General features: G+C 39.1%; 1 protein-coding gene across 1 annotated transcript; it reads left to right on the top strand.

Moving 5' to 3' along the window:
• Positions 1–105: 105 nt before the first annotated feature.
• On the top strand, positions 106–20,053 carry Snrk (SNF related kinase). Its single transcript, XM_071595306.1, has 9 exons — positions 106–403; positions 2,161–2,340; positions 8,078–8,300; positions 9,145–9,286; positions 11,392–11,625; positions 15,198–15,530; positions 16,170–16,296; positions 18,071–19,025; positions 19,068–20,053. The coding sequence occupies exons 1-9, from the start codon at positions 134–136 to the stop codon at positions 20,051–20,053; spliced, it is 3,450 nt and encodes a 1,149-aa protein (XP_071451407.1). The 5' UTR covers positions 106–133.
• Positions 20,054–27,479: the final 7,426 nt, after the last annotated feature.

The following is a 27,479-nucleotide window of genomic DNA, read 5'->3' as shown; positions in this document are numbered from 1 at the left end:
TGGGACCTCCGGGGCCCCCAGGGGCGGCGGCGGAAGCGGTGGCGGGGCTCCCGCGACCCCCGTGGGAGGCGGAGGTCACCACCACCATCACCTGCACCACCTGCTTCACCGCCACCTCGCGGGGCCCCCCGCCATGGGGGGCCACAGGGGAGGGCCCCAACCGCCGCACGGGGCCACCGCGGCGACGGTGGCCCCCGGGGGTCCGGGCGGTGGAGGTAGTGGGGGCCTCATAGCGTCGTACGACGGCAAGATAGCGGGTCTCTATGACCTGGAGGAAACTCTGGGGCGCGGTCACTTCGCGGTGGTCAAGCTGGCGCGGCACGTGTTCACGGGGGAGAAGGTGGCCGTGAAGGTGATTGACAAGGGGAAGCTGGACGAGGTGTCCAGGGCGCATCTATTCCAGGTGAGTGGCAGGGGTTGGCGGTCGCTGGATGGATCTTGTCGTCCATTCGCCTCACCTCCCCTTTGCTAAGCAGCCAAGTCACTAACTACTGTAGTAATAACACGCTGTTTACAGGAACATAAAATAGGATTAATGTTCCAACTGAATGTCTTCTTGGGGATCGGGATGGTGCGGTGGCTAATGAACAGGCTTCCCACCAAGGGTCCAAATACTTGGAGACAATAAATATTTTTCCAGTGGTATCCCGATCCCTACTCGAGGTGCTTTGTGGAGAGCACTTTGAGTGAGTACACCATCCATCGGAAGGGACTTTAAACTGTGCACCCCTTGGCGCCTTTCGTAAAGAGTAGGCTAATGCCGACGCCAGGTTTCTCTCCACCCCTCATTTCCCAACCATCTCTAATGGCGCAAATGACCTTAGCTGTCGGTTGCCTCCCACAAAAACAACTACCACTGAATGTCTTCATCTTTGATCTTGTCCTTTGTTGTGAATAGCGAAAGTGGTCTAAGATGGACAGGGGAGCAACATATGCCATCATCATTGTTTTGATGTGATGAAACATGACTTTGTCTGGTTGCTTGGTTGTCTTGATTACTTCTATCCTAGTTATTTAATATGTCATTTGAATGGATAATATTATTGGTAGGGCCCCCAAAAAATACCACACCATGATCATGACTTAAATGGAGTCGGCCTTGGCCTTGTGAAAAGTAATAATCCATCTGGTCTCTTTCATGTAAAGATAACACGTGGGGATGGGAGTAATGGCGAAAATAATGATTCTGTTTCTCTAATGAAATGGCCTCCGTCAGTTGCACATAAATTGTGCTTACAAATTGGACATTCACCCGAGATCTGAAAACAACCACGGTGATATTTCAAAACTCATTAATGCTAGCGTCATGTGCTTTTTGAACAAACTGCTGCACCGTTCAACTGGCCCCCTTCTCCTTTCCAATCAGTGGATTCTCACTTTTTGAGTGCTTACTCAGTGTGTTTACTAGTATTTCCCATAAATTCAGCCCAATTCAAGGACATTTTTACTAATAATGGCAGGATCAAAAGATATTGTGCCCCGATTCAGCCAAATTGACGCACCTCTTTGTTGACTGACTAAACCCCGTCACACTCTCACCACTTACGTAATAGTGAAAATATTGTTGGCTGTCAGTTAACTCCCTTGACATGTTCCCCTATTAAAACTGCTCTATTGCTTATCGGAGAAATTTATAAGTTCATGAAACAAAAATTTGCTGAATTTTTGACGAGTTATAGTTATTAATGTTAAATGTCTATTTTTCTGATTGATTGGGTGAATAACTTTGTATTATCATTAACTAATGCTTATTATGGTAACCCATGAAGGTTTGCCCTTATTTTTATCTAGTGACATATTGAAATGCCCATCTTTTTAATTTCCAAAATTGGTTTAATCAAGATTGAATTCAATTCGTAAGAGAATTTATTCCTGGAAAATTTCAATGCAATTTTTAAAAATGCTGTTAATATTTATTGTTATGTTATTTTTGTTCTGTGATTCCTGTATACCGCAAATATGACTGATAATTGATCGAATTCAAAGCGTAAAAAATCATTCACCTTGAGGCTATCGCTCTTTTTGCATGTTGAAATTGATGAATTTTAGTGTGTGCATTAGTGGTTGATTCCATCAAAGCAGAGTCATCCGCTAATCTGAGCATATCCTGCCATTCTTTGAACATGTCTGTTAATTTTCTTTTCTGTGTTTTGATTCCAGGAGGTTCGCTGCATGAAGTTGGTTCAACATCCAAATGTGGTTCGACTGTATGAAGTGATTGACACGCAGACCAAGTTGTATTTGGTGCTTGAGTTGGCCGATGGTGGGGACCTGTACGACCTGATTATGCGACATGATGGAGGACTGCCCGACCATGTAGCGAGGGAACATTTCAGACAAGTATGCATCCCTGACAGGAAAAGTCATAAAAGCCTGATCCTATGAATTATTTGCTGCATTTTTGCTCACATTTGTTCTCGAAACCATAATTGCCCAACTCTTTTCGTACATTCCATTTCAATTTCCATCTGCAGATTCATTCCAAGCAATATCTCCGCACTCATTCCGTATCACATTCATTCCTTTGCCCCATTTCTTGCGTCCAATTAAAAAGACTGTTATTTCCTTAAAAATAATTTCGATATTTTTATTTGCTCCTATTATTCATTTTCTTTCCTTTCTTTCAATTGCATTATTATTGTTTTAATTCATTTCTTCTGTGTAATCAATATTTTATGTCTTCCGAGATTCCTTACCTTTAGCTGCAATCATCATCTTACCTGCATTTCTTTGCATTGACAGAATCATTTCCTTGTTCATTCCAACAGAAAGCATCTTTCATTCTTTCACTCACACTTTCAGCCACCGTTCTTTTAAAATCACCTCATGTATTTTCTGTTTTAAATATGCCAGTATGTCCTTGAATTCTGCTCACATTTACTTTTGAAATATTGAAATGTAATTTTCCTTGCGACTGGATGATTCCCAAAATGTACTTTTGAAATTACCTGATGGTGGTCTCTTCCTTATTCAATATATTTAATGATTCTCATATTTGCTATGTTCTACAGCAAGCTCAGTAATGATCCTAGGAACACGCTTTTGTCTAAACTGTAAATAGAGACAAGCAAACCTTTTCCATGTGGATGTCAGCATGTGTTCTTAATAATTAATTGCTTGGGGAGTTCTCCAAAATACCCACAAACCTTTCTGAGGCATCCCTTAGAGCACCAACCCCAACAATACAGGTATATAGTATGTCTCATTATGCTGTTATCCTTTTGCCAGGTTGACACTCATTCAAAACTTCCCTCAGTTTGACTCTAAACTCATTTCCTTTCACTCTTATTATCCACTGGTATTTAACAAGCTCCAATAACCACCCCTTGAGCCTAGATCGATTTCAGGGTCAAATTTTAATAGCCAACATAATGAGCTAACTTTTAAGTGCAATCAATCTAAGAGTCACTAATGTATAGTTTCGTACATGAATCTTAGCCTTCTCATTCAGAAACAAGCCAACATCCTGACTAGCTTGTATGCATTATCTTCAACTCATGACTAAAGTGCTTTACCATTCCCATGAATATTGGGAAAAAAACCTTGAATGCTTTGTTTTGCATGCACATAGGACAGCGCTGGGCTCTTCGTTTTCATGATTAAATAAAAATTGCCTTCTGTTATCACCTGTAGTGTTGTTTGAGTGTTTGAGGTGTGGTCAAAATGGATCCACCCTTGTGCTCACCCGAAGGATCTTTTGCCATCAGTTTTCTTAGTGTGTAACTGTAATGTTTTGGCTGAATTGAATGTTTTCAGGAATCAATTGATTGTAAAATTCTAAGACTGCCTCTATTGCTATTTTATTATCATTAAGATTAATCTGTCTCCTGGTTAAGGTGGCGTTTCCATAGATTCAGAAATTAAGCTCTGCTGCAGTTGTAAGTATCAGCTGACACAGCACTAAATGAATAGTTACTCTTAATTACAATAAATCATTCTTCTTCTCCATTTACCTCCTTGCCTTCGTTCCGTCCAACATGCATATGTTTTCCCCATCTATACTGCTTTGCTTGCTGTAGAAATAAATGTAGTTTAAATTTCTTAATCACATACAGCTTATTTTGGATGAATTAAAAAAAAAACAAATGTTAATAAAAGAATGAATAAGTAATAGATATTTAAGCACATGTTAACATAACAATAGTTGTTAGTTTAAATCCAAAATAGTCTTACAAACTCTCTGTAGCATCATATTTCATATTTTCTATGCTGACCCAATATTCTCCCATCTGTTTCACGGTTTTAAAAATCCTATCTGCCCTCAACATGTCATGTGTCGTTTCCCATGTCTTATTTTCAATTTCTACCGACAATATTCTCCTTCTCTTTGACTTGTTTTTCGTTCTGTCGATATCACCATTTCTATCCTTCTCAACAACCATATCTCCAAAGCTTCCAATTTGTGTTCATCGCTTAAGTTTCTGGACATTTAACATGCTTGATGTTCACTGTTCTTTTCTTTACAACTTCACTCAAGTTTCCTGTAAATAATACTCTCCTCTTTCAGGAAGCTTCTACTCTGATTGCAATTCTCCTTTTAATGGCCTTTTCACTTTTGTCCAAAATGCATGAAATTCTCTACTTGCTTTAACTTTGGCCCCAAAACTACAAGGCTTATCTCAGTCTTTCTGTTTCCTGAGGGCATTATTACTCTTGTTTGCATTTCATTGACTCATTTCATACCTTTTTACGCTGGTTCTGCTATGTGCTTAGCAATAATTGCAATCACTTGATTGACTGGCTAACTCAAACTTGATCATCCTGCAAATGTGACTATCTGCTTCTCATCTACTTTCATTACTGCATCTAACTTCTTTATTCTCTCTTGTGATTTCTTCGATGTATATGTTGAAAATCGTCGGTAATGGCTACTTGCCTTTCCCCAACCCAAAGCTGACCATCCCGATTCTCCATTCAATACCCACACCTGTGCAGTCTGAGACATGAGCGATTTTCTGATAAGTTGTTTATCCCTATAATGTAGCCCTGTCTTTTGCAATAGATTATTTATATGTACCCAATTTACTTTGGCAAATACCTCAAAATTCTCAGAGTAAACAAAATTTTCTATCTAATATTATTGGCTAAATGTATTTACCATCTAGTATTTCCATTCATTCTTTCTCTCTCTTCTCTGAAACTCCTCTTCTTTGATTTGTACCTTGCTTGTTGTACCTGTGACATTGCAAATGAATTTTGCTGTCTTACTTTCTGGCAGTACTTTCACTTTCTTAAATAACTCAGCCATATTAATTTTTTTGCCGTAGTTTGTAATGTATGTTGTTCTACTTTCATCTGCTTATTTTCGTTTCAATCTTTCCATTTCCTTCTCTTACTTAATTTCCATAATAATCTGTAATCCCTGGCTTCCTAATCTATTTCTTATTTATTGTTCCCAGCTTTCATTTAGTCAATTTTTTAAATGCCTTTCTCCAATTATATCCAACCCCTGCCTTTGTCTAGGATTTTATCAATGACTTTCTAGTTTTCCGTCGAATGAAATAGAGAACACGCTTTTCCATAGAATTTGTGGAAATTCTGTGAAAAAGTACATTCTCTTGCTCTCATTTGATGCTCATTTGGTTGATGGTAAGGTTTTTTATGGCATTCCTCCCTTCTCCCATCTGTTAAAGCTTTTAACGCTTCCATTTTCTCGTCTTCCTCATTTTATCATCTTGAATTCCACTTTGTAAGCACCAAATTTTTATGTGGATCTGTATCCATTCCCAGGAAACTGTGAATTGATTATGCTGTTCCTAAGTCCTGCCATTTGTGTTTCTATGTCTAACCATAAAATAATCTAATTACATATCTTATGAGCCATTTCTCCTGCGGAGCCCTTATTTTCTTCCTGCAGTCATTCTTTATTCCTTAATCACACTCTCTGACCTCATGTCATTTCTCCCTCCATTTGTTAGCACATTCCAATTGCCCATCATTACACAGTGTTTCTTCTCAGGAACACCTGCAATCACTTCCTTGAGTTGATCATATCTTCTTCCTTTTCATAACTATTTGGCATTTAGATCATAAATTCTCTACTTGCTTTAACTTTGGCCCCAGAACTACAAGGCTTATCTCAGTCTTTCTGTTTCTTGGGGACATTATTACTCTTGTTTGCATTTCATTGGCTCATTTCATACCTTTTTACGCTGGTTCTGCTATGTGCTTAGCAATAATTGCAATCACTTGATGGGCTGGCTAACTCAAACTTGATCATCCTGCAAATGTGACTACCTGCTTCTCATCTACTTTCATTACTGCATTTAACTTCTTTATTCTCTGTTGTGATTTCTTAGAAAGTTAGAGCCAAGTTCAATGGTCCAGCCTGTACCTTTTCTAATAATATTCAATGACTCTCTAGGTCTATGTTTACCAATCCTCTTCCTAAATTTTTGTTCATTGCCACTTCCATCCCTCACTGCTTCTCCTACCCTTCCACTATCTTTATGTCTAACAATTTGTGCATGGTGAAAGTTATGATTGATCACATTATCATGTAATCATATCCCTTACTTTCATTTTAATATTGCATGACTTATTTTAGTACTTAATCTGTCATTTAGGGCATCTCAGTATATTATTTTTCAACAGAAAACAATTATTTCCCTCTAACTCTAATGCAGTGATGTGTAATGATTCCTTGTTATAATGACTTTCAGACACTTTTGGTCTTTTTTTTTTTGGAAGGTTTCACTAGTTTTAAAGTCAAAGAGTCTTCAGTTATTGGAATAGGTAAGAATGTGCTGATTTTTAGGAGAGTTTTTGTCATATTGCGATGCAGAAAGACCTAATGTGTGTGTATGTATGCGCTGAAGTTGCCCGTGAAACGTCATCAAAATGTTATGACATAGCAGGAACCTGAATTAAGAGTGGGATCTGTATTTCAAGCAAGCATGGCTTTAAAATTGGAAATGTGGATATTGAAATGCCTGGTTTAATTTACAAACAACCAGGGCCACTAGTACTTTTCATGGCAATTTCAAAGCAACACAGCTAGTCTCTCCCTCGCATTGAATCTTTATTTTTTTATAATAATGTGCAAATGTGCAATGAGTCAGCCATGTTTGGTTGTTTTACGTTACATCAATACAGAGGACAATATGTTACAAACTTATCTAACAGGGTCAATTTTTAAGTGGTTTTTGTTTAGAATAAGGCGATCATTATGCAATATTTTTTCCATATTTCTGACTCTAGGTTTCAACCTCTTGCAGATTCTGCCTTTGACAGATTTTACTGTATTTTGAATGATCTATGTAGCATTTTCTTCTAAGTACAGAAGAATATAACAGGAAATTACAAATAACATTAAGACAGTCTCAATTTTTTTTCAACAAATTTGGCCGGCAATAAGTGGTAATTTTATATATAAATAAGTACCATTATTTTTGAGAATATTGATTAACTAAGACAAATGTATTATTTTCCCCAGTTCTTAAAAATATCGCCTTTTTAAAAATTTTTTATTTTGAGAATGTTTGCACACTGATAGTTGGGTCAGGGTTTGTTCTGGGTGAAAATACTAATGTTAGCACCCTCAGCTTCGCCCAATCGATGCAATAATTTGGGTGCCAGATCTTCCTGGGAAATCACAGTTGGTGCAGGAAGGAAGGAACTGGCTCCCCTCCTTAACCCACGTTAATGTTTGAATTTTACATGTCGGATAGGGTTAAATATTAATTGAGTGCTACTCTCAACTGCCAAATCACCCGTGGTGATTACTCTGTAATACGTATGTTTCTGTTGTAATAGGTAGTGTAAATCGCACCAACTTCAGTCTTCAAGATCAGGAAGAGTTCACCCCAGCCGTACTCTTATAAATGGGCAAAGGATGGGTGGGGGATATTGGAGAAAATAGAAACAGTAAATCGATAAAAATTATAAAAGAGTACGGCTGGGGTGAACTCTTCCCATTATATTTATACGGCCGTAGTTACCGTTCGCTTTGTATATAACTTCAAGATCAGTTATGCATTTTATCTAATTTTCTATCGGTTCTTGTTGATGAATGATCATATATTATTTCTGAATGCCAAATGGAGCTTATGCACTTTCAATTTTTTTAATCTTTCAGATTGTACGTGCAATTTCGTACTGTCACCAGCTTCATGTTGTGCATCGCGATCTCAAACCAGAAAATGTTGTCTTCTTTGAGAAGCTTGGTGTGGTCAAATTGACAGATTTTGGCTTCAGCAATCGCTTCTGCCCTGGACAGAAGCTGGAGACATCTTGTGGTTCTCTGGCGTACTCAGCCCCGGAAATTCTCCTCGGTGATTCCTATGATGCTCCAGCTGTTGGTATGTGCTCCTGGAAGCTCAAGTGCATTGATGTTGTTCATGCCCACATTGTCATCCCTTAGCATCTCAGCATAGCTGTACTCCTAATGACCTTTTCTAGTGATTGGAGTCACTCTTTTCAGGCAGTGCCCCTCTTGAATTAGAGAGTGTTGTCATTTCAGAAGTGCTGTGATTTGAGACTCTAAAAACCTTGTGCTAAAGAATCTAAAACTTATCTCTAAAATATAGAGAATATTAAAAAACTAATCTATGATTGTAGAAATACCATGTTCACTGTATAGGAACACGTTTATATGGATGTATGATTATCTCTGCATCATTCATTTTATATCCCTTGAAATTCATAAAATTCATAGTTGTTGTGAATGAAATTCGACAAGTTAAAAAGGAATGAAAAAGTTATGAAATCAGTGAAGAGTGATTTTAACCCTTTTAGTGCAATGGGCCAATATATTGGCTTTTGCATCTCAGGCAAAAGGTGCAATGGGACGATATATATCGACTCAAATGTAAGCTATTTTTTCACGGGTAGTAGACTAAAGCAATTGCAATTATTTTGTAAAATGGTGTAAAATTCATTCATAAATATTACCTAGTTCCGTTAATATACAATTGAAAAAACTGCATATGGATATCTTTAAAAAATTACTTTAAAATATTGTTTCTCTCACAAGATACATTTGATTAAATTATCCTCAGCACTTTTCGCTTGTACCCCTGGCAGTACACAGCACGAAGAGGGTTAAGCAATTCTTCAGTTTGACATAATTTCTATTGATGATATGTTATCATGCCACTTCTTGGACTTTTTCCCTTTTAACGGCACTCTCTCTCTTGCTCACAGACGTGTGGTCGTTGGGTGTGATCCTGTACATGCTGGTTTGCGGCACTGCTCCCTTCCAAGAAGCAAATGACAGTGAGACCCTCACAATGATTATGGACTGCAAGTTCACCGTCCCCAACCACGTCTCATTGCCCTGCAAGCGGTAGGCATTGTAGCATTGAGATGACAAAGCTTAAATGATGATGGTTGATGATTGGTGTTAATAAACTTTTGTACTCTTGGGTCTGATTTGGGAAATATGATAACTTTCCCAGCTTAATGTGCCCCCAATGCGTGATCACCCCCATCCGGTTTTTTACCATCAGCATTATCAACAGAGTTAAATCAAAGTGCAGTAAACTCTGGAATATTTGTACATTATGCAGATTATCCATACTCTTCTCTCTTCCCAGAACCACAAAATTTTAACAAATTTACAAAGTTTAAGATGATTACATGCTTTTGAAACTGTGATATGCTTTTTAAGAAATACACGTTTTGAAATGCATAGACTTTCTTAAAATTTTGTCATTTCACAAAATCAACATTTATTAATAGTATTTAATGTTCTAATTTAAATATCTTTGTATTATCTGTACTTACCCATTATTGATTCCAACGCATTCATTAAGGTACGCCAATGCATGGCTTTACTGTGCCGCAAATAAGTCATTTACTATCTTTGCTGCATTATTTTAATTGGTATCATATAATGAATATGAATCCATACCAGTGAAACATTTTTTTAAATGCATCCTTTGCCATTCATTGGTTTTTTCCTGGCTACAAAAATGGTTTCTGTGGACAATATGTTCTGCTATTCACAAGATGGTAGTTCTGTGTATTGAAAACCTATAATTCTACCCTAATAAAAATGGCAGAAGAACTGAAAAAAATGTAATCTCCACAGCTAAAAAACATGACTTAATCACAAGGAATTACTTGGGAGAGTCTCCGTACATTTCCGTTTATATCACAATCATATTTTACACGTATTTTGGATGTCGATGTTTTTTGGTTATCCGTGGTTTGTCGTGCATCCTTTGGCGAATGGATAGTCAAGTGTGCACCATAAGTTCACGTTGCTTATTGTGCCTACTTATATATTTTGGCCACACATGAGTTCTAAGCTGTAGTTTGGAGAGTCGATTAAAGGGATAATTTGTTTGTCACCTTTCATTTACATTTTGGAAGCAACTTTGAAACCTGGAATAAAATCATCAACATTGTAAATTATAGTCTTCAAAAACAAATTGTGTAAAAACAATTGTAGTGTCCATAATTTGATTTTATTTAAACTGTCCAGCAAATTCATTCGCCCGACCCAAATACCCAACACATTTAATGCTTTCCACCATTTTCAAGGAACAAGCATTTTTCATGGTACTGTATTTATACCTTCTGGAAAAGGTGTACCTTTGTAATTTATGGAAATAACTTCCATTTGTATTATATTGAATATAATTTATACCAAGTGAAAGTGTTTTACACTATTCAGTAGCATATTCACGTGCAAAATCATTAAAATAACTGTGAGAAATAGCACATTTGATGTTTAAAATGGTTTCACAAAGTCATGCTTGTCTCCATTAAACAATCTCCACCCAACAAGGTCAACTTTCTGCCGTGCAAGCAAAAACTGTATATGTGTTTCTTAACTGTCCATTCCTTGGTACTATTAAACAATTGTCTTAATTCCACAAATATGGTCACCAAATCGGCAGTGAACATCTGTAGCAAGACAGCCATAAACATGCATTAGTGGCTCTATTTCACGTTCCAGCGTAACTAGTGTACATTATGGTGATTCTGATGGTGGTACGCTGGTTAACCCAATCTCATGATACTGATGTATTTTTATCCTTTTGAATTACTCTTTGATTTTTCAAAATAATGCTGGTCGTATGCAATGCGGTATTGATTCTCTCATAGTAATTCTTTCAAAACGCGATATAAGCTCTTATTACTGCACAATTGTTGTGTCAAAACTTAGCTTCTTAGGAGGAGACGTCCCAGCAGGTGTGCAATGACTGATCCTCAGTCCTTCACGTAAGGAATAAGAGTGGGTGTATTCCTCGACAGTTGTAGTGTGCTAGGTGATTTTAAAAATGGCTAGGAGGATATGAACTGTCCCCTTCACACCATAGTTGGTGACCTGATGATGATCTTTGGAGTGACGTATAGCGTGCTCACAGTGACAATTTGTTTGAATTTGTGTTCTATGCTAAGTGTGGCCTTGGTGCCTTTCCCCCTCCGGTCGTGTGACAGGTTGATCCAGAGAATGCTGATCCGGGAGCCCGAGAGGCGGGCGACGCTGGAGGAGATAGCCTCGGACCCATGGCTGTGCGAGGGGGACGTGGAGGGGGGTGGGGATGGCAGTGGCACAGCGGCAGCCGACTTCCTGCCACTCATCTCGAGAGAGCATGTCTCGGAGGAGGACCATGCCCTCATCATACAGAAGATGGTCAACGGGAAGATTGCCGCCAAGGAGGAGATACTCGAGTAAGTGCCGACCGATTTCTAGTCAAAAGCAGTTTACCATCTTTACGATTTAATGATCCAATTCCAAAATCTGAATCACACATTTGATGAGGTTTTCACATGGCCAAAGAATCTTTGATCAGAATAATTATGCTTTGGCCACCATAAGCAATGGTTTAACATGTACAAAATCAGCACCTTCAGTCATTATTATCATGTTTCAACGATAAGAACTGATAAAAGTTTGTTTCAAGTAATACAGAACTTTATGGACCGTGAAAATTTGGTGGTTATTAAAGGCATTTATAGTTCACTTCAACCATAAAAGTTTGTGTTTGTATGCCAGTTGCAACAGTCAGTGAATATGAAGTTAGTTTAATTCCTAAAGCCAATAATAAGAAACTTAGAAGGCCTCAATGACATTATTTTGGTCAGCCGATGACTATCAACGGGGAGAGTAAAGAGATATACAGTGAGGAGACTCTTTGGTGTCAAGCGTCGTTGGCTAAAGGAATTAACCTAACTTAACGTTCACAGCCAATAGCTCACACATCTTCTTTCAGTCAATAAATAATTTATCTTGGAGCTGTCCTAGTATGAACAAAATAAAGATATGAAAAGTACCAACAGAACCACCACACAGTGCCATTCTAACAGTTTTACTTTGCTGTGCATGTGATCAGAATATGAGTTATGATTGGTTAATTCCATTCCATGAATAGCATTATATATCCATCAAATTTATGAGCAATACTCTGAATGAGAGAGCTCCGAAAGAAATTTGAAAACCATTTTGAGTCATTACAAGTTGGGCAAGGCCACAGCGATGACATCAGCTGGTTCAAGCCTCATGCGATATATTTTTGAAGTGAAATTTGAAGAAAGAGTTGACATAATGAAAGGGGGATTACTCTTAAATGTAGGGAAGCATTCTGATGCATTCCTAAATAATTGAATTTGTATGGAATCATCATGGTAGAATAAGAAAGTATAAACATACTCAAATAAATTCTACCATTCTGTATTCTGTTTCATTGATTTATTCATCACAATTTACGTATGCACAGCTTACACATTCACTTAATATGGATTGAAAACTGGTTTGTTATTGAAAGGTACCCGAGTTCAAACTCAATAAACCCAAGGGTATCAACAAATCATTCTGCTACAGCATAGGCAATACCAGGTCTTGCTTTATCATATTTTATTATTTGCCTGATATTTGATAAAAATTCCTATCCTAAGTTCTCCAAAGTGGAATGTTCAGTAGCCAGGTAACACCTACATTGTGTTCACGAGTAGTGCTATGCTGTGAATTATGAGAAAAATTTCTGATTTAAGGTTGGAAAAAATGTCATAATACAATACATATTGCCTAGATTCTTCATGTGGGCAGTTTTTGAACTGGGCTTTATATTAATCAGTTAGTTCCCTTTCATCCCAGCTAATGGTGAGGCTGCTGTACCTATATCTCATTGTGACACAAAATTTTATCTTTGATGCAAAAATCTGGTCCCTAATTGTTCATTCGTAGTCAGATCGTCTGAGAGTTCCAAGTTGCATTGAGTATTTTTAGGGAAATGATGAGCAATCACTGTGCTTATGTCTCATTTCAATTGGTGGCTCCTCACAGTTAGAAGAAATGTTTTGTAAAAGTTGTTGGGCACATTCCAATGGATAAAGCTTCTATGTGCATAGTAGCACATGACCAATAGGTAGGTGACTTTTGATCTATATCTCTAAATTCAAATATAAAATTTGTTGGAGTCTATTCTCTCTCACTCATTCATTATTTCAGTTTATTGAATTAGGAAAAAAAATCTCCTGAAGGTCATCTCGGAAATAAGAGGAACCACTTTCCATCCATTTAGTTGCCTTGGCATAACAACAGTCTAGTAAAAATGTGGGAAACAGACTGTCGGTTAAACGTCTCTTCAAGAGGTATCATGAAACCTGATATAAATATAGAGATTGTATGTATAAATTTGTGATAGTACTTGAAACTTATGTATAACTCATGAGTGGGTCGCGGTAGTCTAAGGGGTAGAGTGTTACACTACTGACCGGGGGGTCACGGGTTCAATTCCTGGGCAATTTTCTCTGGGCACCTGCAGCTCCACCAAACCTATGTGATGTTTTGGTTACCAGATCTTCCTGGGAAACCATAACCAGCACAGGGAAAGGAACTGGCCCCCCTACCCTGATGTGTGAATTTCACACGCTGTCGGGCTTAGTCCTGGGTGAACTCTAACATCACCTACTAAACAGACCTTCGGGTTGATTACTGTGTTTATGGTTTATATAATATTATATATATATATATATATATATATATATATATATATATATATATATATATATACACACACATATATATATATACACACATATATATATATATACACACATATATATATATACACACATATATATATATACACACATATATATATATACACACACATATATATATATACACACATATATATATATACACACATATATATATATACACACATATATATATACACACATATATATATACACACATATATATATATACACACATATATATATATATATATATACACACATATATATATATACACACATATATATATACACACATATATATATATATATACACACATATATATATACACACATATATATATACACACATATATATATACACACATATATATAGACACACATATATATAGACACACATATATATATACACACACATATATATATACACACACATATATATATACACACACATATATATATATACACACACACACACACACATATATATATATATATATATATATATATATATATATATATATATATATATATATATATATATATATATATATATATTGATGGTTGATTATACATGTACATAAACACACATACCAACACTCCCCCTGCCATACACCCTAACGGTGGCTTGCAGGGTACAAAAAAATACTTATGAGTGCACTTCCTTGTAACAAACATTTGTCAACCTCTCCAACTGGGTGGTCCATATTTTGATCACAGCCCATTGCTAAAATTTGGGCCCAATGACTTCGCAAAGAACATTATGCAAAGCGAAATAACTGGATGGTTCACCATGTAAGTCCAATACGTAGAACAATAAAAGATGGATAATATGAAGGAGGCCTATTGGGCTGATCTAAAACCAAGGCTGAACGAGTAAGAATACGTATAGGGCTGTAGTTTACCCATGCAAGGACAAACTAATGAACTGTATGTATGACTTTTAATAAGCTGGTAATTTCGTAGAAGATTATTGTGCTTTTGCTTGCCATAATAACTGGTGATACTTGGTTGCTTGTCCATTCACTAGAACTATCAGGACTGAGAAACTGAGAACCAAATCAGCCCTGAAAGCAATACAAAGTGGAGTGGTCCCATCTATAGTTGAATACATATACATTAACATTAAAATAGAATTCATATATTTGAAATTGGATTTGGTTGTGAACAAACAATATATTCAGAAAAGTGTAATTGATATAATGCCTGTCAGTTTAGATCTTTTTTTCACCTCATTTGTTTGTTTTCTTCCATTCCTCCAGGGCCCTGGATAAGAATGAATACAACCACGTGACGGCCACGTATTTCCTCCTGGCTGAGCGCAAGCTGAGGGCACACCGCCAGGAGCAGCAGAGGCTGCAGCAAGGGGGCGTGGCACCCTTTGCACCAAACAAGAGGGCACCACAGTTCCACCATCACCAGGGAAACCAGGGCACGGGAGTGGTGGTTTCAGCGACGGCACCAGGGGGGCAAAACCGTGTTCACCACTTTGGAACCCCACACCCGCCACGTCCCGTCTCAGCTGGGTACACGCAGGGCACCCCACGGCCCGCCCCTCGCCTTTCGCCTCACCTCCCATCCCTCATCGTCTCAGGGTACGTCCAATGCTGTCGTTGAGGGTCATAGCATCCCAAATTTATGCTATAATTAGACGTATTGTGATTTTTTCATAGTCAGGATTGGCATCCATATAAAGGTCATTTTTGCTCAACATAATATTCTCGATATTCTTGCTAGTAAATCCATTTCCTTCCAATACATTACTGAGATGTGTGAACTGTTCCCATGTTCAACTAATTCTTGTGAATCAGATAGAGTCAATTTGTTCATAATTTTATTTTATTGTGTTGTCCTTTTTACTGGACCTCTCAAAAATTTGAATATGTGGATATACTTGAATTGGCCTTCTACCCACTTATTTCACCCAAAATGCCGAGGGAACATGAGGCTCAAGTGAATTCATCAATGATGAATGGGATCAAATGATAACATCATGTACACCTGATGAGAAGTAAATAAGTAAAACTCATGATGAAAAGTCACCTTATAGTATACAAGGCAAGAACTAAGTAATAGTCATTTTATACAGCCTAAGGATCAATAGTATTGTTTTAAATTAATTATTGCTAGTAATGAGTTGATCATAATGAAAAAATCTTCCATTCTTCTGAAAATGTTATGAAGGAAAAGTATAAGCTTTGTCAATTGATTTTTATTTATTATTGTGTCTTCAGGAAAACGTATGGGAATGAAGGTTTGGAGAGTTCCCTGATTGAAGACAAAGCTGAAGAAGACAATACAACTTTAAAAGTGAGCCAGACACACCTGAGTGTCCCACGGACTCCACTTGAAGTCCCCCAGGTGAGTGAGTCCCTTTTGATCCTGAAAACACAACATTTAGCAACTTACACAGAATATTCTCTCAGTGCTTATCATAAGTCATGGAATTCTTTGATTGACTGTTTTAAATTACTGAATGAAAAAGATTTACGTGGAAAAAACATCCCTGGATGGTGCGGTGGCTAACATACCGCCTTCTCACCCAGAGGGACCGGGTTCGAATCCTGGAGGTGGACGATAATTTTCAGTGGTATCCCGATCCCTGCTTGAGGTGCTTTGTGGAGGGCTTTTGAGTGAGTACGATGTCCATCGGATGGGGGGTTAAGCTGCAGACCCCTTGGCGCCTTTCGTCAAGAGTAGGCTAATGCCCATGCTTGCATTCTCACCACCCTTCATCATTTCCCAACCATCTCTAATGGCCTTAATGACCTCTGCTGTCAGTCGCCTCCCCTAAATGCTACTACCACTAAAAACATCCGACAGGGGTAGGCTCTGGAAGGGCAGCTGCACCTTATATCATTTACAAACAAGGGAGTCCGCGGGAAGCGCAAGGTGAACACTTACCTGTTTAGGGCTTCACGAAAGTGAAGATTGGTGGAAAGCAAATGGTAGCAGATGATGGCTGATAAATGTATAAGCATGATGAAATATATCTTCCCTTAGAAACATTGGTCCTGGGCATGTTGACCCAGTAGATAGAGGGCCGACTAACAGCTTTGGATTAAAATTATTTGTGTCTCAGCAGCCCTCCTTTAAAATTGGTTTTTGTCGGCAGGGATCATGAGATGGAAAAGGTAATTAATGCCAGTTATATCGGCCATGTAATTGGGCCTATGAATTCAGTGAATGCTGAGTGATCTTGGTGAGAGAGAGAGAGAACGTTTGATTGACCAACTAGAGTGGGTCATAGAAAAAGTATACTTGAATTGGTTGTCAAATTCTGAACCCCAATCCAAAGAGGATATTTAAGAAATAATGTATGTGATTATTATGCAATTGAATCGATGAAAATGGAATGTTTTACTACTGCTTTTCAGTTGAAACACTCACTGGATTGTCTGTCACTGACTGGTGGATGTGGAGGTTAATTGAAATGTTGGGAAAGAATATTCCACCATCTACCCTCAGGCCTATACATATGTACAGTGAAATCCTGTATTTGCACCTTTCTAGGAACCCCAGGAAAAAATTTTAAAATTTGGGAAAATGCAAATAGTGGGGGAAAGGAGAATTTTCACTAATGAAAATGTTTTTTTTTTGCCTTGTCTTAGCATTTTCAAGCAAGATGATATTTACGCTCCTGAGTAAGTGTAGAAAACTTAACACATGAGAATCTGATCTGCCATGTTGTTCAACTAATCCAAACAGTTGCCCTACTTGAAAAGTTTTTGAAGAAAATTTAATTATTTTTGATTTAATGTAGGTTTGATGCATTAAAGTAAGTTTCAGTACTTTTCAACATTATTCTGGAGCCGATCGCTGTTTTAACTGTTGCATTGAGGCAGTGCAAATGATCCCAGTGTTGTCAGTCACCAGTCCTTGCATTTTTCAAGCCTCATCATGTTTGGGTCAAAAGGGAAGACTAAAACTTCCAATTTTGAGAAATTCCTGAGGTCTGGTTGATGAACACTCCCAGCATTAGTACTGCAAGCTTTGGCTTTGCTCGTGCATGATTGCAATGGAGTCATAATGGCCTCGAGTGATGGGTGCCCCCTGGGGAATTGATAACTCATGTCGATAAGTTGGTCAGGATTAGCGTGGTCGCTTGACAGTAGCTCTCCCTTTGTATCTGCAGAGCTACCGCGCCCGCAAGTGCAGCATAGTGCAAGAGGAGGAGGACGAGGATGACATCAGCAGCCCCGGACGCGACGACGGCCATGGCAACCACGGGGGCGCCGGGGGCAGCGGCTCCCTCAACCGCCGGGGCAGCCGCTCCGAAGGGCGACTCAACGTGGCCGTCCAGGAGAGGCTCGCCATGGCCCCCCCGCCACCCGCCCCCAGCACCACAAGCACCACCAGCAGCACCACCAGCGCCTCGCCCGCCAGTCGGAAGCAGGGCGAGGGGGCCAAGGCGTCGTACGCCCCCTGCAAGCCGCAGTCACCGTGCCCCCAGAAGAGGCCCCTGGTGGAGCCCCCGAGGCCCACCCGTCCACGGGTCCTCTCGCCCACCACCACCACCACGGTACTTACGGCATCCTCCACCGTGGCCATCCCTCCTCGGCCCGTGAGTGCCGCGCCTCCCGCACCCAGGTACCGCTCCCTCCCTTCCCCCACGCGCCCCCTGCACGCCGTCTGCAGCTCCCCCCAACTGACGCTCAACGAGATCTTCGAGGAGGGGTCGGAGCAGGTCCAGGGGGGCGGAGGAGGTCCCCGACCACCCCCGCCACCTCCCGTGCAGAGGAGCTACCATCGTCCCGGGGGGGCGAAGCTGGGGCCCTCCCAACAGCAGAGGCACGCTTCTCCTGAGGCGCGGGGGGCTCCGGCGGCGACGGACGTAGGCCGCGGGAGTGGCTTCGAGCGACGGCAGAGGATGCATAAGGCGCGGACGGCAAGCTGCAGTTCATCGGACGCGAGTGACGAAGACAGCGAGTCGCGCAAGAAGCGGGCGCACAAACTCAAGTCACTGCCCCCCAAGAGGGACTCCCACGACGACTCGAGTGACTCCCAGGACCCCGGTGGCGGCGGCGGTGGGACCGGGGGTGGAGGGAACAGCAACGGAGGCGGTGGGGACGAGGGTGGCGGTGGAGGAGGTGGGGGAGGTGGGGGGGGTGGCGGGAGAGGCGACGGTGAAGGGGGTGGGAGGAGCGGCCCCGACCCCCCCGGGGGCCACCACCACGACGGTTCCGGCGGCGGGGGCAGGAGGCACAACTCCTCCGGGGGCCACCATCACCCTTTCCGGAGGCGCTCGGCTGGGGGAGGAGCGGGTGAGACGCGGCTACGGGAGAGCCAGTCTCTGAACCGCATCACGGAGGTGCAGGAGGGAGCCGAATCGGTGACGCCCCCGCCCGTATCGAGGGCTGCGGCCCTGACGGCTGCTGCCCCCCCTGAGGGTGGAGGAGCCAACCCTGACGACTCGCCCCGCTCGAGGTCCACGAGCATCGGCGTGCGGCTCTTCGGGGGCTGGCGACGGCCGCAGTCATCGGGCGCGGCCATCGGTGCCTCGGAGACGGACGAGGGGCGAAACGCCGCCCCGGCGGCGGGAGTGGGCTCCCAGGCGGGGGGCGGGGAGAAGAGCGTGTTGGTGGTTCCGTCCCCGGCCGAGAGGGGCGTCATCGCGGGCGATGGCACCTGTCGGCCCCCGGTGAGGAAGTCGGGGGAGGGCGAGGAGGAGGGCGAGGGCAAGGAGAACAGGAGGGTGCGGAACTCGTGGTCGGCGGGAGGCGGGGGCGAGTACGGTGGCAAGGCGAGGCTGGCACGGTACTTTCGCCTGCACCGCAAACTGTGGCTCCCCGGTCTCCTGAGGGGGCGCCTGTACAAGGCTCAGTCCTGTGGGTCCATCCGGGACAGGGTCCGTTCGGCCCCGCCTCCCGCTGGAGTGGTGGGCGCATCGGAGAAACATTGTCGGGTAATGAACGGGGGTTCTGCCACCCTGGGCAAGGCCAAGAAGGCTGCGTCATCAGAGGCTGTGGATGGGACGGTGCAGCCCTGCTCGGACATCAATCGGAACATGGGGAAGGGTGGGAAGGTGGGGGTGGTATCGGGGCCGGTGGGGCTGGCTGTGGCCCTCCCTTGCCCATGCCACGGCCTCGACTCATCCGAATGTTGTAGTCTCTGCTGACATAGAGGTCATTAGAGGTGTCGACACCTCTCATTCTCACCGGGGAATACTCTAGTTTTATTTTTAAGAAAGAAAAAGAAATTCATGCTCTCCTCACACCATGGGCACATTAACTTATTGTCGCTGTTAATCCAAGCTTTTTAATGCAATGCTTTGTAAGCGACAGTGACATTTATTTTTATGTTAGATGGGTGAAAAAGCTAGCGTTGATCATTTTTTCGGAAATGTTATTACTGGAAGCACGAGGGCATGACTACATATGTTAGGATTGTGATGCAAATTGGTGGTGTCACAGTACCTTCTTTGCATGGCCTTTTAGTCAAAGTAGGCGTGGTCATTGCATGCAGTTGAGGAGAGAGCTGCAAAGGCAGCAGAGTCAGAGGTGTTTAGTCCTCTTGAGCACTATTTTCCTATCACGGACACGTACGTACGCTTTCGTTGGAAAGCTCCATCCAAGTTAGGGTCCCCATGTGAGTGGATTCAATGACTAAATGTAAGGGAAGTGGCTGTTGATTTTTTTGTTGAATATAAATGATGAAAGTGTTTAATTGTGAGGGAAAGACTTTATATGCCAGTAATTGGTCATAATGCCTCCTTTAAGAGTCAAAGTGTGTTTCTACTAAATGAGAAGGAAATCAGTGCATATGTTGAGATGATGTTAAGGGCCGCTATGTCATGAAAATCTTGTGCAGTTGAGATCACAACAAATTGAAAGACTTCTTCAGTCAACCAATGATACAGAATGATATCAGAAAGTGGGTACTATAGATGCATAATGCTTTACATTCATCTATAACACAACTATGCTTTGTACTTTTATAACACATTCAATAGCAAAATAATGTATTTATCTATGAAAGTAATGCTTGCCAATGGCCAGTGACCATCATAGTCATTTTATTTGATGAATTCAATTCATTAAGCCTAGGATATTCAGCCATATGTATATGTGACCATGTTGTAGCAGATGATTTAGTTTCAAGCACTCCACAAAGGGAAACGCATATTAATACTGTTTTGGTTTCTTCCACAATATCCACTCACTCCCCCGAGTAAGTCTTTAATGCTCTCCACTGCCGCCTTGTAATCCATTGAACAATTGCATATTCCCACCACCCAGATAAACGTTTTTGAGGGATCATTACCCGTGAGTGTATGTCTAAGAAATGTAAACATCATGTACGGCACTTGAAAAAAAAATCGCAACATTGTCTCCAGCATTTACTGAGGAAAGTGTTGTGACATATGTTCACATTAACAGTCCCCGTATTCTCTTTTGGTCTTCCATTGATCCCAATGCCCTTAAGCTCATCTTCTATTTGGTGCACAAACCATAATGTTCACGCTTGTCCGAGGATTATACACATACATACATGTACATATTAAGGCACTTTAATTGGTTAGGATACTTAAAAAAACTGAAGGAGGATTTGTATTAATGTGCATAAATGAATGATTAATACTTTTGAGGAGAGATTGTTCAGATAAATTTAGAACGATGTTTTGTTGAGCATAAATATTTAAATAAGCAATGTCCAAAAAAAAAATAATAATGGTTGTTGTTATTGTATGTTGATTTGTGGTCAAAATGATTGTAGATATTGTATTGTAATTTAGGTATAAATAGACCTCGATTGTAATTTATTTATTGTTTTGTAACTTGTTAAGTATTGTGTAAAGAAAAAAACAAAAATTTAATTTCCCATGATAACGTTAGGGTAAAATATTACTTTGTTGCTGTTGTGTGTGTAAGTAGTGGAGTTGATCAATCACATGATTTTTGTCATGTGTGAATAGAGGAATATTGTTGAACCATTTGCTTTCGATATTTATGTTCTTTGTGTGTGTGTGTGTGTGTGTGAGTGATTCATGTCTTGATGGGTGGGGGCTTATGAGAAAAGAGGCTCCATGCCTTGAACCCTGTTGTGTTTTTCAGTCATTTGGATTTCCAAACTGTGGTTTATGGAAAGAATGGGTACAATTGGACTTGTGTAAGTTTCGTTCTACTCTTGATGGTCATTTTTTTTTGAATCTTCTGTTTTGGAAAGTGAAGACCTAGTCAGTAGTCGAACTGCAATAACAAAGAAATCTACATTTATAATGAAAATATTTATAAAAGCTCATATGCATAGGGATAAACCAAAGTTTCAATGAATTTTATGATTATTATTGTTTATAATTCTTTTGTCGATAGTGTCCCCCAAACCTCTTCCCATGCAAACTAATTGATGGCGAGAATGGTTCAAATGATATTATGTGGAAAGAATGTCTCTGGTAAAACAAAATGTAATTATCATTGTTGTATGTCTAATCCAGAATATTGACCTAGTAATTTATGTGTCGACTGCAATGTCTCTAGTTATTTCCAAATTAGATCATGTTTGTTTTGTGCATGTAGAGCTCTCATCTGTGCTCACAGACCAAATTTTTTGTGTCCCATAGTAATGGGAGCCTGCGAAATGGGTATTAATGATGTGTTTAGGCATTTCAGATCACAAATCAAGTAGTATTTTCTATGAGAATGTTTTCAGATGTCTAGTAAATTTGGGAGACTTTGGTTTCTTGAGATGCATGTAGGTCATGTATTGCCATTTTTTTCCATTACTTGGTGCTCCGTCATCTGTAACAAGGACTGCTTACGAGAGACGTGGAGGAGGAGAGGGAAAAATTAAATCAGTCATTCAAAAAGTGCAGGTTCACTATATTTGATATATATATATATATATATATATATATATATATATATATATAAATATATATGTATATATTAATGAATGTCCAAGTTTTTAGTCACTCCTTGGAGACTGTGCATGACTTTTCAGATGGAAGTCACTTGTGGACTCTTTGTAATTTTAATAATAAATGAATTGTGGTCATGTGTACATTTGCTAAACACAGGTGTTTGTAATGTCATGGATCTTGATGTGTATGTGCTATGCACAGCTGAATGTAGCCTTTATGTTGGTACTCATTAAGTTGCCGGACAGGCTGCCTTGTTTAGCAGCCCTGTTTTATTATATTATTATTTGTATTCAAGGATAAATTTAGAAAAGAGATCCATACAGCTCAAACAATATGATTGTATTCATTCCTCATTTTTAAGCCCATTATAAAATGTGTTGACGTATTGTTACTACGCAGAACTCAGAAATATGTGTTTCTTTGGTGAATATTAATGAGTGAGGTGTGAAGAGAAAAATGGACTCGAGTGATGACTTAATTTCTAACAGATTCCCTATTCTTTGTGTGCATGTAATTTCCCAAAATAAGATGTTAATCTTCTTCCAAGCTGGTCTTGATAGTTTGTAAAATTGCTTTGTGTACATAATAATCTGTTTGAATGAAATGTTTAAAAAAATCCACATTTATTCATTTTCCAAATCCATTTGTATTTTATCCATTAGGATTCTGCTTTCCTTAAAATTCCTGGGAGGATAATGTAGGATTCAAAGTTATAATAAAGCAATGAATCGCGGACATATTCAATTTGCCAGGCTTAAGAGTCCGCTAGGCCTCCAAAAGTATATAAATGATTAATAATCATCAATTTGCCAGGCTCAAGAGTCCGCTAGGCCTCCAAAAGTATATAAATGATTAATAATCAAGTGAAGTCAGTGTGGATGTAAAATGAATTTTTTTGTTGTGTTTCTATTTAATATTCGTTCATTAATTTATGAATGAAATGCAGTTCAACATTCTTCCATGATGAAGTAATGCAGATAAATAGCTAGGATCCACAGGAATTCTATTGACCTTCAATGATCTACTTAGCCTGAAGAGTGAATATATATATATTTCCTATGGCAGTCTTAATTCATGGAGGTGTTCTTTACAAAAGTGTGTCAATAGTTTATGGGATGACTTTGTAAAATACTTAAAACTGGCATACTTCAACTGAAGGCTTCTTGCTAAAGTGCCCATAAATGATGACCTTTCTACCCACTTACTTGATTTCAATTGAAACGTGAAATCGAAGATAAACAACTTGGCTGTTCCACATAGAATGTGTTCTATGTGGAAAAGCCAAGATGTTTATTTTCAATTTCAATATGAAGATTTTCCACCAAGCGACACCAGAAACTGTTTTATTCAATTGAAACTTTGACAGCTCTACCATATTCTATGACAACAGTATGTTTTTTCAATTTGGGAGGAGTAATGAATTATTGAATATCGAAAATTTTATTAGTTGTTTAAAAACAATACATTTTGGGGAGTGCAGCAAAATTACTGAAACTTTAGTGGGTGCTCATTTTTCCCCCAAGGTCTTCAGAAATTGCATCTCTATGTAGAGGAAGACAAAGAGTATAATAATAATATTATTTCCCCAATTGACAAGTACATAGTATGGAATAGAATATCATACAATTATGTAATCGTATAGGGTACGTCATGAAGTACAGTAACTGGATTACTAGCCAGAGAAAAGAAAAATAAATTACACCTGCATACATAATTAAGAATTTACACAATATACAATTCAGAATTACCCAGAACTGAAGTAGTCATTCACACTGTAAAAACATTTTTCATTTAAGTACATAAATAACTTATTTTTTTAAATAGAGTTTGATTTCTCATTTTTTAAACTAATGGGAAGCCTGTTGAATATTTTGATGCACAGAGAACGAGGTCCCTTGGACATCATTGTCATGCCAGCAGACACTACACACAGATGATTTCTTGTCCTAGTTCCTTAGGCATGTGTGCCATTATTTGATGGGAATAGATGCATGTTCTTTTTTGCAAAAATTATCGAATTATAAATAAAAACATTAGGGACTGTTAAGATGCCAAGGCTTTGAAAGAGAGGTCTGCAGTGGGCTCTATAGGGTTTATTGCACATGAACCTAAGCAATTTCTTTTGAATAATAAATATTTTATTTAACTTAGTTGATGACCCACTTCCCCAGATTATGATACCGTATGATACAAGAGAATAAAATAGACCATAGTAGAGTGTTTTTAAAACATCCCTACTAACAGTATGTTTCAGAATTGAAAGAAGATAGTTCACAGAATTTAATTTTTTACTTAGATTGGGATGTGCAGGTCCCATTTCAGGTATTTATCAAAATATATTCCCAAAAATTTATACTCGTTAATAATTTTACAGTTATTTGACATAGGCTGAGAAGTACTTTTATCAGAATGGCAGGTTTTTGCAGAGAAAATCATGGCCTAAGTTTTTGTTTAATGGAGAATAAGGTTATTCCCATAGCACCACATACCCATGTCTTGAATAATGGTTTTACCTAGAGTCATCAAATCTTCAAAGGATTTCTGATGCAGCACAAAGCTCACATCATCTGCAAATAAGACACAGTTACCGAGAGGATTTACACGTAATTTTTTGGGTAGGTCATTTATATAAATGAGAAATAAAGTTGGACCCAACACTGACCCTTAAGGAACAGCTTTTTCAACACCTAATGGTGAAGAGAAGAAGGTATTCCCATTCTTCTGGACAGCTACCCTTTGTTGACGATTTTTGAGGTATGTTCCCAACCATTGCTGTGCTTTGCCTCTAATACCCATTTGGTCACATTTGAACAAGAGTTTATCATGCTCAACCATATCAAATGCTCTGGACAAGCCAAAGAATACACCCATTACTTTCTGCTTGGAGTTAATTTGTTGTATGATGGTGTCAACTGCATTGAAAATTGCCTGCTCTGTTGACTTCCCTTTTCTGAATCCAAATTGTTTTGGGGATAGCAGGTTATTGCCTTCAAGGAACTCCATTAGCCTTTTATTAAACACATACCCAAATATTTTTCCTAGCTGGGGGCCAATAATAGATATGGGCCAATAATTTCCCACATCATTTTTTTCCCCTTTGTTTTCATAAATTGGTATCATCTTGGATACTTTGAGGGCATCAGGATATATGCTTCTCTCAGACTCTGATTTACAAGTAAGAGTAAGGGACTTAAAATTTCATCTATACAAGAATTATTTTTTCAGATATACCATTTATATCAGTTGAGGCTTTCTTTCTAACATTGGTAATGTGTGAGCAAATCTCTGAAATGCTGCATGGTTTAAGAAAAATAGACTTGTAAGACGTAGCAAAGGAGATATTGATATCATGAGGAGGATCTTGTACATTAACCATCGGTAGCTTTAAGAAGGAACTATTGAATTCGTTTGCCAGTTTTATTGGATCCGCTGGTTTATTTTTATCATTCCTAAATTGGTCTGGTAACTCCATTGCATTAGATCTAGAATTTTGTTTAATAATATGCCATGCTATTTTTGTGTTATTGGTTGCATTTAAGATTAGTTTATCATTATATTCTTTCTTTGATTTCTTTATCATAATACAGTACAGCTTTTTTAAGTTAGAATATTCATGGTGCAGTGTGTAATCTGCAGACGACATATTATACTGTGATTTTATCCTTAATACCCTGGACAAATGCCTAATTTCTGGTGTGATCCAGTTTTTTTATACATCGTTTCAGTTCAGTTTCAGTTTTTTTAATATAGTTTATCCATCTTGAACAAAAGGCTAAGGCCAGCAATCTTAGGTCCTCAATTGATTTTATAGTGGTACTGACAACAACTGCTCTCATTAATCAAAAATGCTGAAGGCAATATGCTCACTTCCATGGCCAAAGTTGCTAAATGGCACCATAACCCAGCTTCGAGAAATTGTCTCAGAAAGGAGAATTGAGGATTAATTGTATCAATTCCAGGCATAGTTAGGTAATTCTTAAAAGTGTTCTTCAAGTAGTTGTGCTTTTATTGTGTGAATATCAGTCTTGAAAGTTGATTGCATCGCAAACTTACCTCTTTCAAAACAACATTTGCGTTGTACACTGAAGAAATGCTACGTTCTGTAACCAGTGCACTGGGCTTGTATTTTCCATTACTTACCTGTTTGTTTTTGTTTATCTTGCACTATATCGATAAACTGTAATGACTACACGATTGAGGTAAATTAAAAAAAAAACATCTCCATGTTTTTAGGGCCTGTAGATATTAAATTACCTGAAGGGATTTTATATTTCTGGATAATCATGTTTTTAACAGACATTTCCTTCCTGTAATTTTAACTAAAAGATTGCATTTTGGTTCCTTTATCTATGTTTCTCTCAGAAGAAAGTGCTAGATTTTATTGTTTTCCGCATTTTTCGATTTTGTTTAGTCAATAAAGAATAAAATGCATCAATATAATCAACTCGAAATCAAACAAGCACAATCAAATTCCCGCTATTAGTCAGGAAAAATTTAAATAGTTAGTATATAATTTGATTAATAGCATGATAATAATTTTATAAAATTTTCAAAAGGTTTCCTATGCACTATATATCAATTTTGTTTAAGTGTTTAAAAACAAAGTATCTCGAATGACTGGAGTGAAGACTATAAATAAATTTCGATGCTCATTTTTGCAGCTGATCGAAGAATAAATGAATTG

Source organism: Hetaerina americana, unplaced genomic scaffold, assembly GCF_022747635.1.
Source record: "Hetaerina americana unplaced genomic scaffold, ioHetAmer1.1.p SCAF_7, whole genome shotgun sequence".
Classification (NCBI taxonomy): domain Eukaryota; kingdom Metazoa; phylum Arthropoda; class Insecta; order Odonata; family Calopterygidae; genus Hetaerina; species Hetaerina americana.
The sequence above is the reverse complement of the archived record's forward strand: the minus strand, read 5'-3'. Positions and strand labels throughout refer to the sequence as shown.